This window comes from Syngnathus floridae, chromosome 5, assembly GCF_059516105.1.
Source record: "Syngnathus floridae isolate MCC-2025c chromosome 5, RoL_Sflo_1.0, whole genome shotgun sequence".
Classification (NCBI taxonomy): domain Eukaryota; kingdom Metazoa; phylum Chordata; class Actinopteri; order Syngnathiformes; family Syngnathidae; genus Syngnathus; species Syngnathus floridae.
In genome coordinates, this window is record NC_142417.1 from 12,598,759 (window position 1) to 12,615,488 (window position 16,730).

The following is a 16,730-nucleotide window of genomic DNA, read 5'->3' on the forward strand; positions in this document are numbered from 1 at the left end:
CACTCTGCACTGAAGTTTGGGTTAGCTTGAAGTTTTTTCTTTCGAGATTTTCACCTATTGTTTTCTCATGGGTGATTTGACTTGATCTGTTGATAAAGGCAGCAAGGGATTCTAGAGAGGTTGTACTGAGCCTAAGAATAGTTCCGTAGTTATTTGATGCAACATTACATACTGTAAATAAAAGTGAATTCAATTGAACTGAAATTGAATTTGATAAAAAAGCATGCAGACCACTGCAATTACCGTTATGTATGCTGTCTGTGCTGAGGCTTTTTTTATAGACTCAAATCAAGGAGAGTAGTTAGAGCCGCAACATTTTTTTTTCTTCTCCTCCCCTGTGTTCTCTTTCCATTTAAGATCTCAGAGCGCCATAATCGCGAATGCCGACAGGCCTGCATCCACTGTCTCCCCATGTTGGTCATTGTTTTTATGTTTCTTGCACGAATTGATCCTGTTAAGTACATCTTACCTGGAAATGTTTAAATTCACATTTCTTCCCTGTTTTCTGACTCTGATTTTCTTATGACTAATTGTACATGAATGTAATAGCTGGTGGAATGATTGATTTTTAAGGTTCATACCTGGATTACTCAGGGAGGGGCTTTTTCTCTTGAAGTTCCGTCAGAGATGCATACTGAAAGAACATGACACAAATACTGCAAGTGATTCTTTTATATTTCTAGTTACAACCATTAGTCCTATAAATCCTGTGATGAATGACATATAACAGAATGCTGTGACATTTATAATTTTTAGGGATTAAAGGACAAAATAGATGTAACTGAGACAATTACAAAACTAAATGTTTGTAGGGTGTATGGTAGTATTTTTTACTTAGGAGTAAAGATTTCACAATATATTTGGTGAGGCCTCAATCATCTATATTTAACCTGTTTTCCTTAGACAGGATCATACACAGATTTGTGAAGAAGAGAAGGTATTTTCTTTAGATGGACACAGGACCATTTCCAAGTAATCCTGCCTCTTCTTTGACTGTAGCTGAAATTCTTCAGTTGTCTGAGTCAGTTTAGACCTTCCTCAGCTAAAAATCAAACACTTCTGTTACCCTTTGTAAATATTAAGAAAGGATCTTATTTTTTCATTTGGTATTTCAGTGAACAGAAATTACAATGTCTGTCAAACTGACAGAAAATTAAATAATGCAAGGAAAAATAAAAATCTAAATTGCACTCTTCATATGTGCAATTTCCGTCTCTGCTGTCTCATTTTCCTGACAAAATTCAGTCAGTTTGGAAATATGTGGAACTGATTGTTTTTATTGAAATGTATGTTAGTCACCATCGGTAGGGATAAGAGTTGCCAAGGCAACACTTCCTCTCCCTGGAGAGTGTGTGCGTGTGGAGAAAGCCGTTCGAAATGACACCCGACTGTATTTTGGGCTGCGGTGTGTGGGCCCAGTAGCAAGCAGGGGGCCTCTTGTGACAGTGGGTGGCAGGTTCACAGGACATATTGGTCACAATGTCTTTCTACTCACAGCAATCTGTCTCCATGGAGGGCCTTATTTAAACTGTGGACAAAACTGATTTTTTTGGAGAGGCATGGGGGGAATAAATCAGATCAGTGAGTTTATTATGAAGTGGTGTCGAGGGTGTGTGACTCAGACTTAAAACAAATTCTAAAACTTATGGTTAGTTTATTTCTATATGTAATAACTAGGTACTCATTTTCATCTCTAGTTAATAGTACATGTAGTGTGTTTGCTATGGCTATGCCAAGGTCTGGCAAGAAGCAACAGGTTGTGATTCAATGTTGCAAGCTCATTTAGTTGACCTTAGCCAAGTCAATATTGTGTTATCTCACATGTTATTGTTATTTGAAGTTGGAGTTTTTGCCAATGTGTCATATGCAATATTTGCAATTTACCCTAATTATTTTGTGGTCAAGTACTACTGATCACTTTTAACAGAGGCTTAGGGGAAATCGCTACTGTGGTTGCGACGTCACTTCACGAGCAAGTGGAGCGTTTACGGGCTCGTACATTACAGTACTCCGAAGTACTTCTCTGTCTACAGCAACATTCAACAATAAAATGCGAAACAGTTCATGACACCACAATATGTTATGTTTCTACTGCCAGTTATATAAATAATCAAATTAGTCAAACACACTTTAATCATCTTGCTTCTTTCGTCACTCCCGCATAATGCATTGCAAGTAACTATATTATTGATTAAATAAGCATCCACTCACAGACCCCCTTACTTGTAAAGTCAAATGAACAGGAACATATACGGCATTGATTAACAAAAGTTAAAAAGGATGTACTTCATTTAATCTTCTTGCAGGCCCATTATTCAACATTGATCACTGACGAAAAGTCAGCCTTCTCTTGTTCACAGGCTGATAAGCCTTTTGACACACAATGTGTTTTTTTTTTTCTCTCTCTCGCTGGTGTAAGCCACTGATTATGTGCTTTGAGTGAGACAGGGAGGAGGGGTAATGAGTGTCTTAATCAAAGGGTTGTTTGATGCACCTGACAGCAGCATCCGCTGGTAAAAGTATGCTTTGGTGTCTACGTGCTTGTGTGCTTGGCTGGGACTGCATGATAAAAATCAATCCTGTCTAAAAACATGACAAGTCCCTGAGCTGCTGTAATGTGTACACAATCAGTCTGACAAGCGAGCAATAAATCCATGTACTTACTCTTCAGACATCTAAAAAGTGTCAGTGGTGATGGAAGACTAAAGTCAGTTGCATTTTCTCTGCTATTAAATTCCCTAAAAGTCTGATGTGCTGAAGTGTATCCCTTGAGACACTGTTGCTGTTTGCCACTGTGTTGTGTCACAGTGGGGATTTCTCATAATGAAAACTCTCATATGACTAGAAACAACATGCGCCTTGTATCGTAATTGAGTTACACAAGTAGGCTTTGCTGTTCTGTTGCTACTGGTAACACATTTCTTACTCTCTGTTGTCATGTATCGCCTTTCAGTACTTTATTTTCAGTGCTGCAATATTGCAGAGCGAATGCTATCATTTTGTTGAGTATTTGGAAAAGTTCACTCTAAGTTTTTGCATGTAGAGGAGAAAAGTGTCTGTTTTTGAGTTGCCTCCTTTTTGTGATGCTGAATATAAATGAAGAATATAAAAACTTTAAAGGAATGTCCATGATGTGCCTCTCGTGCATGACGGTGAGATGGCTCGCCTCCGATTGTGAAAATGCATCTTACACAAATATAAATCATTTCATTGCAGTTTGAAAACAAGATCAGAGAAGTATAAGTTGCAAAACATATAGCCTATAGCTTATACAGCCTAAATACACTGAACATTGATTTGATTAATTCCAGCAACACCATTAACCGAACTCTAAATGGTGAAGTTTATTGATACCCCAGTTTTTAACAATTCATCCCCAGGCCCAGTTTTTGCTCTTAGTCTTAGATTCTGATAATTATCACACACATTGCCATATGGTACCAGTCACAAGTATATACCCTATTTTCTGGACTATGCGTCACTTATTTTTTCATAGTTTGGCCAGGGGTGCGACTTATACTCAGGAGCAACTTATGTGTGAAATTATTAACACATTATTATATCATTACACACGTTATATTCGCACAAAACCGAAAGAGGGCGCTCTAGGCTTGTAGAATAATTGGAACTGCAACTGACGATGAGTCTGACGTAAGTGACATAAAAGGGGAAGAGCCGCATCGTCTACATCCGGTGTTAGCGGAGTTGTTTAGAAGTGACACAGAGGATGAAAATTTCCTTGGATTTAGTGATTTGGAGTGACACGGATGGTTTGGTAAACTTGTTAGCATGTTATTTATGCTATAGTTATTTGAGTAAGTCTTAATATGTTAACTTGCCAGGCACGTTCTCAGCTCATTGTTTATGTGTCATGTAATGTTAGCATACCATACAATTATTCAGCCTGTTGTTGCCTCTATTCTATTTTTACTTTAAATTGCCTTTCAAGTCGACATCTGTTCTTGGTGTTGGATTTTATCAAATAAATTTCCCCCAAAAATGTGAAATACTCCACTGCGCCTTATACATGTCTTTTTCTTCTTTATTATGCATTTTATGGCTGGTGCGACTTGTACTCCGGAGCAACTTATAGTCTGGAAAATACGGTAGCCACCATGTGAACTTGACCTACGTGAGAAAGAACCACAGAGCAATATTGTATAAAGTTCTTTCCTGACCAGTCAGTAACATCTTGTTTAATCTGTGATTTGCAGGAGTCCCCTCTTGCTCTAAGTACAAGTCCACATTTTGCTGTGCTGTTTATCAGGAGCCATCATGGTAATGCAAAGCCAAACTCACGCTGGACAATAGAAGGGTGGTGGTGGGGGTGAGCAGTGGTTACCCTGACCAAAAATTACTGCTCTAAACAGGGCTGTTTGAAATTATAATTATGATGCAATCCTTGATTCGGACACATGTTACAAGACATGTGGCAACTGTTTCAGTGTGAGGAAAATTGGCACAACACATCTTTAATGTGAGAGAGATGTGCTGATTGCAGCGTATGATTTGAATAATGGCTTACGTCAGAAAATGTGCTACATGCTAAAAGTGCATTGCTTTCTACAGGCACTATTATGTGCCATTAGGGAGCGTAATCTAAATTTACACTCACTTTATTCAACTTGATTTGAATTGTGAAAAAATGGATGTAAAACACATTTCTCCCAAAAGGGGAATTTATATTCACTTTTGTTTTCCTTACACTAGGCTCATTTTTTAGATTCTTCTGGCTGATGCTTTTTTCATGCCTCGTGAACAATCCTTGCAAATAACTTCAGTGCTGTTGACATTCCTCTTTGCAGAAAGCTCTAAGCTTATTTTTTCTGAGCTGGTTCTGCACTGTGGACATGAAGTCACCAGCAATGGTAAAGCCACACATAGTCGTACATCCTTTTGTTGCCTTTATGAAATCTTTGCAGATTTTTTTTTTGTCTTTCTTCAGCCAGAGTGATCTCCTGTACTGTTGCCAGAGCAACATAATTAGGTCAAAGTAGTTGAGAGGTCTTTTGTACCCTCTCCTTATCTAGTTTTTCTTGTCTCCCTCATCTGTTTGTTAACCCAATCTGCCATCGCCTGAATTGAAATCGACTAAGGGAGATTCACAATTGTTCATGAATCTGCAAAATTGTTTTGAGTAACAGTATTGACTTTACATTTTATTTTAATTTAATCCCACTTGCACCATGAAGCAGAAGTGGACATTTGTGCTGGACCACATTTCCTAAATACTGTGTTGAGAGTAACGTTGTCTCTTCTGTTGTGCATGCTATAGGGATACAATTAGTTCACACCCTGACTTTGATGAAAATGAGGCACGCCACACGAATTGGTTGGGATAAAACTACTTCCTTCCATCCATTTCACAAAGTTTCAAACGGCCGATTCTACCAGCGCAAAGTCCAGCAAAGTACCAAAATAAAGAAAATGCCACTCATGCCCACATTTACACTACCGTATTTTCCACACTATAAGGCGCACCTAAAAACCTCAAATTTTTTCAAAAGCCGGCAGTGCGCCTTATAATCAGGTGTGCCTTATATATCAACCAATATTGAGCCACTAGAGCAGGCGTGTCCAAAGTCCGGCTCGTGGGCCAAATGTATATATCCTTTATATGGACAAAGTTTTAAAATGGACCATTCATTGAAGGTGTGCCTTATAATCCGGTGTGCCTTGTATATGGACAAAGTTTTAAAATGGGCCATTCATTGAAGGTGCGCGTTATAGTGCGAAAAATACGGTACTTTGCACTAGTCTTGTGCCTGGGAAGCAAAATAGGGCCCCGAAAAGTCTACTCAGGCCTTATAAGTTTGCGTCGTTTGTATGTTCTTTTTTTATGTTGTGTTATGTTTTTTTTTATGTTATGTATGTGTGTGTGTGTGTTTTGTCAATTTTTCTGACATTTTCCTGCAGTCATAAAATATATATGCACTATGTTAGGTTTGTTGACAACTCTAAATTGCCCACTCGTGTGGATCTGAGTGTGAATGGTTGTCTCTCTCTATGTGTCAGTCCTGTGATTGACTGCCAATCAGTCCATGGCGTACCTTGCCAGCTCGAAGAGACTGCAGCTTCCCTGTCACCCTGAACAAGTTCAGTGGTACAGACAATGAATAGATGCTGCTGCTGGAGTGTACCTCCTCCTGCTCATATAATAATAATTCTCTTTGACCATAATCTGGCACCCTTTCTTCCATATAAAGTGCTATTTTGTTCTGCCTGAACACATCAGATAGGAACTGACTCATTGTACATTATTGCTTCTCTATGGTCTTATGCAGGCATTAGAAGTGCACTGGAATGTGGGGTGAGTGGTACACATGAATAATTCAGAATATGTATGTAATAATGTTGCGTATTTATATAGATGAGGTAAATCTGTAATGATTAGCGTATGATCACTTATAATTAATATAAATCTGTAATGCATGACACCCTTTCCTTAGAAACACAATAATTGCTTGTGGTAAAGCTTTGTTACTTTGCTCTCAGCCTTTCTGAATGAATAATGTAGGTCATTACACGATGAGCTTAAGTCTGAGGGTCACAAGTGGTTTCCATTTTGCTCTCGACTCAATTCTCTGTAAGAGCCAAATTACATTAATGGCAACCAGAGTGATTTTTGAATTGCTGCTCTGATATTGGGGAGAGATGTTATCCATATGCATAAGATCATCAGTGACCACATGTTTAAATATTTGTGTAGAACTAAATTCCTGGTAGAGGATCCACCTATGGGGTAAAAAAATGTTCAGTCCCATTTGGAATTGTATACATTTAAAAAATATACAGTATGTATTGTTGTACTCATATTTGTAGTTACCCTAATTGACAAAATAAGAGTGGCAAACTCTCAGTATGATATATTGCACTTTTACTCCACGGAAAACAACAATGACAGCTTGACACATCATAGCCTGCTAGATGAAGATAATTAGACCAATCACGACTAACAATATTTCAGGGGGTGAGTTTGAGGGGAAAACTATCATGTAAGACACCCGACTGTTACAAATAGTGTTTGAATTCCAATAAACAAACGGCATTTCTAAGCAGGCCGTGACTGAGGCGTGAAAGGAATGATTAGTTAAGGGAACTGGCTTGGTCACAGTCAGTGTAAGTGTAGCGCGAGTGTATTTTCGTAGTGTGTAAGAAGCAGACTTTCAGTTCATATCATAAGCTCATTATATCACAGCCATAAAATGATTATGGCTCCAGTAAAGCATTGTTCTGCTGTTGACAGGATTAACCATGACTTTAGAGAGATACTGATTATGGTAGCTTTCTGCTCAAGTGATTTCTTGCTTTGTTGAAGCAAATACTAAATCGGACTGTTTGCAGCTTGCCGTTTTACAGTTATTAACTTCCTTACTGCTGTTATCATTGTCTTTATTCCTCTTCAGATCGTATAAGATTCCTGCAATGTACATTAGTTATTCCGGTTCATTGAATTCACATTGAATTTATGGAATGGCTGAATAAACTTAATTTGATGAACTTATCACACACGATTATGAGCGACACATTTTTAGTTACAAATGCGCAATGTCATGACACTTGAATGAAATATTTAGTTTGATATACCAAGATAACAATTATAGTCATTGGAACATGTGTTTCATTCTCTAGCTGAATGATTTCGTTAAAAGGTCATGTCCTCACACGGCATTGTTATTTTATCAAGGTTACTAATGTGCTCTCCGTCTTTTTTTCCCAGAAGAAAACGGGCCTTCTGAAAACACAAGAGAAGGAGCGGTGGAAGGAGAAAAGGGTCGTGAAACGGCCCAAGGAAGATGAGGAGGTGGAAGAGGAAGAGGAGAATGTTCAGCCCATTGTCGATCCACTGGAGAATAGATTTTTTCATCATGCACAGCGAGAGCAGGAGAGGATGAATGAGAGGCTGCTCAAAAAAACATATTCCAAGAAGAACAAAATGGTCAGTGTCCTCTTCTTCAGATTTTTACGTGGGCATTTGCAAAAACTTGGCGGTTCTGCACTACATACAGGGAAGGTATTTTTCATGTGAACTAGTCACCATATGGTCCCCAAATCTTGTCCCAAAACCAGATTGTTTCAGACTGAGTTAATGCTACTACTAATAAGTCTCTTTAGATAAGGTCCTACCCCATGACACGGCTTTGTCCCTTTGAGGCCAGCCTTTCCCAAATTTACAGGGAGACTTTTAATTTGGTCACATGTTAGGATAACATGCTTTAGGCTATTTTACTATCAAGTAAACATGAATTTTCTTGGCGGGGCTTGGCAAGGTGATCACCAGTGAATGTTATTCTTTGCATCATCGTGTTCATGCGTTCGTATTGCTGTGATGTCGCTGATATGCAAGGAAGTCACCTATTGGAGCCCCAACCAGACATGAGATGAGATAAATATTGTCAGACTTGTAGTGTGGATGGGTTTGGTTTTGCATCACATGATGCAGTTGACTGACGTCAATATGTATTCATTTTGCAAGAGAACCTACAAGGAGGAGCAGAACACACACCTGGATGCACATTTTCAGTCACCCAAAATTAACTGAATAGCTTATGTGCTATACTGCTCATGTACCAACTACATGTTTTTATTTCTTTATTTAACCTTTATTTACCCAGTCAATCAGTATATTGCCACATGCCATCACATTTTATTTTTATCCATCCATCCATCCATCCATCCATCCATCCATCCATCCATCCATCCATCCATCCATCCATCCATCCATCCATCCATCCATCCATCCATCCATCCATCCATCCATCCATCCATCCATCCATCCATCCATCCATCCATCCATCCATCCATCCATCCATCCATCCGAGTCTATACTCTCGTATGGACACCCATCCATCCATCCATCCATCCATCCATCCATCCATCCATCCATCCATCCATCCATCCATCCATCCATCCATCCATCCATCCATCCATCCATCCATCCATCCATCCATCCATCCATCCATCCATCCATCCATCCATCCATCCATCCATCCATCCATCCATCCATCCATCCATCCATCCATCCCCTTTTTCTTCACTGGCATGGTCCGATTAAGTCAATCACCAAACTGGCTCCAAAGTTGGGGTCACCAGTGACCTATATCCGGGCGAGGGAAAACAGTTTGTCTGGTTTCATACTTAGGACCTTTTCAGAATGGAATAAAGCCCCAGACATTTTATTTTTAATTTCTGTAAATCTTACATTTTTTACTAATCAATTATTGAAAGTTTAATTTGTTTTCATAATTGTAATTTCAAGACAGTTGGTATAGGCACCAGCACGCCCACGGCCCTTGCGTAGGTAAAATGGAATTCATAATCTGCATCGCAATGCATCTAAGAATGGATTGTTTCTCCCACCACTACTGACTGCTGAAGTGTGTTTATGCAGAAAGGCCCTGTCACTGTTCCCGTGAGAGATAGCCTGTCACTGTTAACAACTTGTTTAAATGGACGGATGTTTTCAAGTTCCTGTCTGAGACCATTATCCACCAACGTTCTATTGAGGAGGAGGGGAATTAGAGCAGAAAAAGCCAACAAAATAAAACAACTAATAATGTAGACTCTGAGCCTCTTCCTCAGATAAAAATATCTCGTATAGTCCCTGGGGAAGGTAACATGACTGCAAATTGGTTTGGCTGCAATATTTAGTTTGTCCTAAGTCAAAGGTGTCAAACTCAAGGCCCGGTGGGCAAATACATCATTTTATGTGGCCCGCAAAGACAAATTGTGCATCAACTTCATGTGTCAATACTAAATTAAAAATTTAGTTATTGCTAGCAATTTTTAATTCCATTTGTTTTTTAAAATATTTTAACAGTTTTTACTACTCTGACTTTCAAGCTAATTATTCATCAGTTTGTTGTGTAACTTACGTATACTGTATACAATATAAGGCTTTGACAGTCATAATGGCCCTCCGAAGAAAACTATGATAGGGCCCGCGACAAAAATTAATTTGACACCCTTGTACTAAATAGACATATCAAGCTGACAGAATTGTGGCTCTCGGAAAGATCAAATAGACTGCAATGACTAAATCACATCTATCTGTACAGTGCATTTTAAATCATAGAAAACATTCTTGTCAGGACATCAAGCTATTGCCATAAATGAGATGTGCACATAGACTGGGATGTCATAATTCATATTTAATATGGAGAGAGGAATGATTATCTGTATTATTACTCTCAATCTCATGATAATTATGTGTGAATGAGCTCAACTCGTTATTCACAGGCCATGAACATGCACAATTGTCATCTTTTTGACTATAAACACCAGCATACTAGATTTCTTCTGAAAGGAAACAGATGTGCTTTAATTGCAGACTTTCATCTTTCATTTGGGGGGATTTGTGCTACATCCAAGTCAGGTATTGCTTTAGGTATTGTCACAGTCAGTCTAACTCAGGCCGGCGAGCTGCATCATGCACCCTGCATGCTAACATCCAATCACAGTCATTTGTAATAGGCATTTTAAGGGATAATACATTTTGAATGCAAGTCTTGTAAAAAGATGTGACCAAAGCTTAATTTGGATCCCAGCACCGAATAGATGTAATTGTAATGTTTTATGCTTGCTGTAAAAAGATGCTTGCAGGATACTCAGCGTCATGCCTTTGACCTTCAACACGCTTCAATCGAGCTATGAATAACACATAACGCTGACCCGCATAAGCGACACACACGCACGCACACACACACACACCACTGTTGTCCATTAGTGCTACGCTACACACACGCTGCCCCACACTAACAATGTTACATTTGAAAACCCTCCAGACACCATACTCTATTATTCCAACCCTCCCTCGGGCAAACCTCTCACTACAAGTTCAGCCTGTGGACAAAAAGGGGTGGCTTGAGAGCTATGATGAATGCAAGAGCACTAGTGGCCATTGGCAGTTGGGGAGTGTGATCAGGATGACTGATACTGCGAGGCGTGCTGTTGCTTGGCATGGCGCCTGAGTGGGTGCAGCTCAGCTCAGGATACTCAGAGCCCATTTCTAGCCACATTCATGTGCCTGCAGCACATTTCACTTGTTGATCAAGTCAATCTGCACCATGAGTCAGATTCACTAAACTTGGAGTCTTCTCTGAACAAAGGGTATTTTAATGCTTTTGTAGCATCGTGTTTTCTGTAAATTTGCCAACATTTTTGTATGCCACCTGTAAACATTTGATTTATTGATTACCCTGGATTATATTATTGTGTTTTTACAATCGTACCGAGTTTCTCAAGGCTCAAAATAAGCGCTTTCGCATCACTGTTTACGACGTGATTTGTGTATATTGCCCCTGTGATGTTTTTACATTATTTGGCCTGTTGTAGCTCAGAGGCTTTAATTCCACATGCGTATGAGACTTTCAGACTCTGATAAGTCATACATTATTTTTCATTCAATCCCTCCAGGTCAAATGGCCTGCGGCTCTCATAAAGGAATTAAAACAATATCTTGCGATGCACCTACTATTAGATCACCTGGAAATTTCACCTCCTTGATTTAATTACGGGCTTGAAAAGCCCGTAAGTGGTAACCTCATAAAGGAGGCCTGCACTTTTGTAGCACAAGGATTGAACTGCAATTTAACTAAGAGCGTTATTAGAAGACACAATAATAGGGAGAGCATGTCAGTAGTTGGGGCGGAGGCTGTGCTGGAGAGAAAGCGTGACTCAAAATTCACCTGCATGAGTCAGTTAATTTGTTGAATATATGATTTTGAATTTTTTTTTTATCGCAATCAAATGCCAGTTGTAAGAGTACAGTCCGAACTGTCAAGCTGCCCTTGTGCACAACTATGACACATTTTCTCTTTTTTCCTTCGGGGGGAGAAGTGTTACACAATGGGCAAAGAAAATGTGAAACAGCCACTCTTGATTTTTCTTCACTTCTTGTGACGTACATTGAGGTCTTAAGATGTTATGCTCATGAATGATGGCGATTTAAACTCCTCGGACATACTAATATCATAGGGGTTTTTACCATAGTTATTAATTGTACAACTTTTGTAATGCTTTTCTTTGGAGGCTCCCTGCAGTTTCCGGAAGTCTTACTTTTTTCTGACTATATATTACCTAGACATTTTTGAAAATTGTATGCTTCCAAATGTATGGCGACTGTATCAATCCTACATCCAATATCATCAATATAATCCAATATAAATACTTTACAATCCTTTAGGTTAAACTAGAAAATAGACCGCTTGCAATTATACTCTCATGCAATATGAGTGACTGTCTTCACAGAACAGCGAAAGCTCTTAGAGCTGTAAAGAGAGATCAACTTCTCCTGTTTTAAGTTCAACATTTTTCCCTGGAAATTTAATGTGACAAGAACTTGCGACTCAAATAACATTCATACGCCAGAAATAGTGTCTATGAATTTCATTACAGTATTGTCCTTCAGGCTCATAGACACAAGACTGGGAGATGGGAAGAAAGACAAAGATACATCAGTTAAGCAGGGAAAAAAACTGTTGAAGTCAGACAATATCTGTGCCTGCTGTGCTTTTTCGGGTGAATACTGCATGGAACAGAGAGCAGTGATTAATGAAAAGACATGCAAGGCACTTGATCCACACACACGCACACATCTACAGTGTCACAGACAACTAGCCATAATCATTGAGATATTTCAGCGCTAGCTCAGAGCAAAAGCTCAAGGGATGAATAAGCTCGAGAACATTAAATTAGCAGAGATCCATGGTCATGCTCGATAGCGAGCACACTATGCTGGCATTAGATTGAGAAACAGAATTCTCCAGGATACGTGACGAACAGATTGCCAATATTATTTTTATCGTGATTTCAATCCTACACTTACATCAGATGCATATTTTTCTGTGGTTATGAGACTTTGCCCGTAGTGGGGAGGTTTTAGCCATAATATATGTAGTATGTGTGGAGACATTATTTCTTTGTGCTTGGCTGGCAGGGTCCTTGTGATTACTTTCTTTATTTACCTAATTTATTAAAAGTGAAACCACCCGGGCTACATCATATCAGTTTTGTATCAGGTGCAAAACATGTAACTATGGCAACTGATACGTACACTGCCCCCGGTAGACATTTAATAAGAGAAGACAGCGGGGAGAGACTCTTCATTAAAATCAAGCCTCATGATTTACATGATCATTGTAGTGCAGCACAGAATAATATGCGTTGTGTAATGTTAAGTATCAGAGGTGCCTACAAAGGCTCTCTCAAGAGCTGGTTATCACAGTTCAGGCTGGAGTACAAATGAGCTCATGTTTTATTCTCAACAGTTTTCATCAAAAACATCCATACACAAAGTCCACTACAGAGCATTAAAATGGTTGCCAAATGTTGTGATTTGCACTGACGGAAATGACAGCATCAATTTCATAGAGAATGTCTTAAAGCAGCAAAACATGCAAATATAACCGTTTTCAAAAGCAGTGTGTCGGTTGCCTGCAAAAACCACACCAGGCAAGTGAGCCGACGTTTGAAGTCAATCAGGTCAACCGAGTCGGAGAACGAAGCCAAAGTATGACCCCCTGTTGGTGTGAAAAATGGGCCAAAATTACTCAAATAATCATAACTCACTTGCTAACCTCCAGTTTTCATCGCACCGGGACAGGGCTCCGATAAACCAATCTAAGGGGGCGCTACAAACTTCTTTTTTTTTTTTTTTTTTGCATTCGTGTATGGCCACTTTAAAATATCAATTTGTTTTGTACAAAATTTGGTGAGTTTGCTTTCATGTTTGGTTCCTCCAAAATGAGAGTCTTTACGGAGAAGACTATTAATATTAATTTTTACAAAAACAATAGGCCTGAATTGAACATGTTATTTTCTTTCCCAAAGTCACAGAGAGCCACAGCAGAAGGGTCAAAGAGTGACTCTGGAGTCACGGCTTGTCCACCCCTGTATTAGGGGTTGCAGAGGCTACTCGACTAGTCAACGAAACATTATTTGTTCAGAGCTTCATGTCAAGTAGTTGCTCATTATACGTTTTTGCCCTTCTTGATGAGAAGGCAGAGAGCCGCTTACAGCAAAAGATGAGAGGATTGACTGTCACCATAATTGATTTAAACGGTCTTCTTTTTCCGAATATGTTGCTTTGGTAAGTAAGAGTGACCATTAAAGCAGAAGAAAATAGGCTTGAGCGGGATTTAGGAGAAGAAAAAAAAACTTTTTGACCTGAAATTTCAAACTCCAAGGAAAGCAGGAAATTATTCTACTGCCCACAGATGTTAATGATTATTTGCAAACGTGGTAAATCCCCACCATGCGAGGGTCGTTCCTACGGTGGTCTCAAGACTAGGACAGGTTTCCCCGTTTGGTCAAATTGTGCAAACATTACACAACAGTAGGTGGGTATTAACCCAGCCCTTGTAAACAGCTGATGCCGTTTGGTGTTATTTATGATTCTCTATCAATTTGTTTATAAGATGTCTATTCTCAGTGACTATATTGCCAAGCATTCTTTCATTCTCGAATGTCTGAAAAGAAAAATCAATGACATCACCAGAGATGAGTCGATATCGACCTGGCTTTCATCGCAGCAATATCGATTTGAAAAAATCTGCAATATAACTCCCAATACATACTTGATTTTCTTTTCAGTCTTTTTTTTTTAAATGGAAAAACATTGACAGACCAGCCATTCAGAACTTGATACTAGGCAATTTTGATATATGTCACAGTGTCACAGCTGTTGTTTGCAGATGTGCTGTTTCACACTTCGTGTTGCTCTCCACCATCATATGGGAAACCCGATTTTCTCCTTGTTAGATCTGCATCAATTTGTTTAACGTAATTAGCGCTTCAATTATCAGCTTTTAATTGCCGCTTGGTTTGACAAATGTGTTTTTGCACGAGTGTGCCTGTTCAACATCTTTTGCACATTGCTTACTCACACTCACTGTGTGTTTGTTTATTTAAACATTCACTTTCTCTGTGCCAGTGCCTTTCTTGCGGTGATGAAATTATCACATATAAGGCAGCATCTAACCATGTAAGTGTCATCTTTGCCACTTCAGCCCATTTGACTCTCACATTAATTGGATCTGCTGTGGCTCCTGCCCTTGTTTTAGTAACCCTGTGTCTAGAGGGGCATTGCAACCAGCAAAACTGGACATTAACTCAGATGGATTAAATGGGATTAGATGTGTCACAGAGACAGATGTGATCCTTTGCAGCTACTGTTCTTTGTTAAAACTGATTTGCCGTGGTACGATACTGACCCCTGCTGCTTGTAAACCGCACATCTCACATGCAATGTGTTGCTGAGTTATATAACGCCTTAGCCTGTTACCAAGTTGCCCAATATCGTCCATTGGGGGTCGCTGTTCCCATTCGGAAAAACATGGAGGGGAAAATATCAGCCACAATTCCCCCCCACCTCTGCCATCTTTGCATTCGAGTTGAAGTCTGCCTGGCTGGATTTGCAATATTGAGCCCTGGAGGGGTGGGTCTTTTGCAGGTTCCATCAACATGTTTCCTGCAGTGTCTTGTAATGGAGGCTTAATGTGACCATAGCCAGCATATTGCCATGAAAATATCAGCTTCGGAGATAATGAAATCCCGCCGGAACATGGAACTCTTGTGTGGGTGTTGTTGTTGTTTCCACCATTTACTTGCCAATTTAAATATCAAGCAGTGTTGCTACACAAGGTCAAATATATGTATGTGCATGTATCAAGGACACTAATTAATACAATGAAGAGGAGATGAGATTATATAGGATTTACTTAAAACAATTTAAACAGTCAGGTTCAGATGACTCACATGCTTTTGCTGTGCACCCTCACATAGCGTCACTTTTATTCTTTGTGAAGTGGTGGCTTGTTTTTGATACCTTGCACCACTTTTTAAAGGCAATTCACACAGTAGCAATTGTAGCAAGGTCTATAATTGTGTTTTCATGTAGTATAGATCCTTCCATTAGGCCCCTGGGTCTGCAGGCAGTTATACGATGACAGCTGACAAGGGGGTGTGGCTCCTTTGAGGGAGAAGTGGCTTGTATATGCGGTGGGGGGGACCACACGCACAAAAGCCACAATTACTTCCTGGAAGGTCCCCAGAGCTCAGTTGGAGTGTGTATGTAAAATGATGTGGGAGAGGCCATTTGTAAAACAAAGAGAGAGGAGGTGTATGTGTGAAAGGGGGATAAGAATGATTGCTTTTGCACAATAGCGCATGTATAGCCTGAGGCGGGGGTCGGGGTGTGGGGCTGGCTTGACGTGCCAGACGTGGTTTTGACATACCCCCTGGCAATCCCTAAAGTGCAGGACCAGATGGAGGTGTGGTTCTTGTGGTTGACCCCTTCGAGGGAAGCGGGTTAGAGTTTATCCTCTGAGCCATGAAGGCAGGCGATTCCCCATGGGCTTGACCTCTCAACACATATGAGTCTGAAACTCTCAGTGGGTTCCAGATAAACTCACACGGTTAATATGTTGTTGTTATTAGCTTGTGTGCATGTGTTTGTGTATACTTCTTCTACATGCACTTAGACACTTTATTTACACTATATATCAGGGGTGTCAAACTCATTTTTTTTGGCGGGCCACATTGTAGTCATAGCTTCTTTCGGAGGGCCATTATGACTGTCAACCCAAATAAATGTATGAGCACCTCATATTATATACAGTAAAAGCTACGAAACAAACTGACAAATAACTCGTTTTCATATCAGACAAGTAAAAACTGGTATAATATTTAAAAAAAAAAAGACATTAAAAGTGAAGACAATTTGCAATTCT

General features: G+C 39.6%; 1 protein-coding gene across 9 annotated transcripts in view; it reads left to right on the forward strand.

Moving 5' to 3' along the window:
• Window positions 1-16,730, forward strand: part of fbrsl1 (fibrosin-like 1) — a 222,553-nt gene that overhangs the window by 40,514 nt on the left and 165,309 nt on the right. For all 9 annotated transcript variants that reach the window (XM_088375374.1, XM_088375380.1, XM_088375372.1 and 6 more), the window contains exon 2: window positions 7,721-7,939. In XM_088375374.1, coding sequence (XP_088231500.1) covers window positions 7,721-7,939 — 219 coding nt within the window. The remainder of the gene's footprint in view (window positions 1-7,720; window positions 7,940-16,730) is intronic.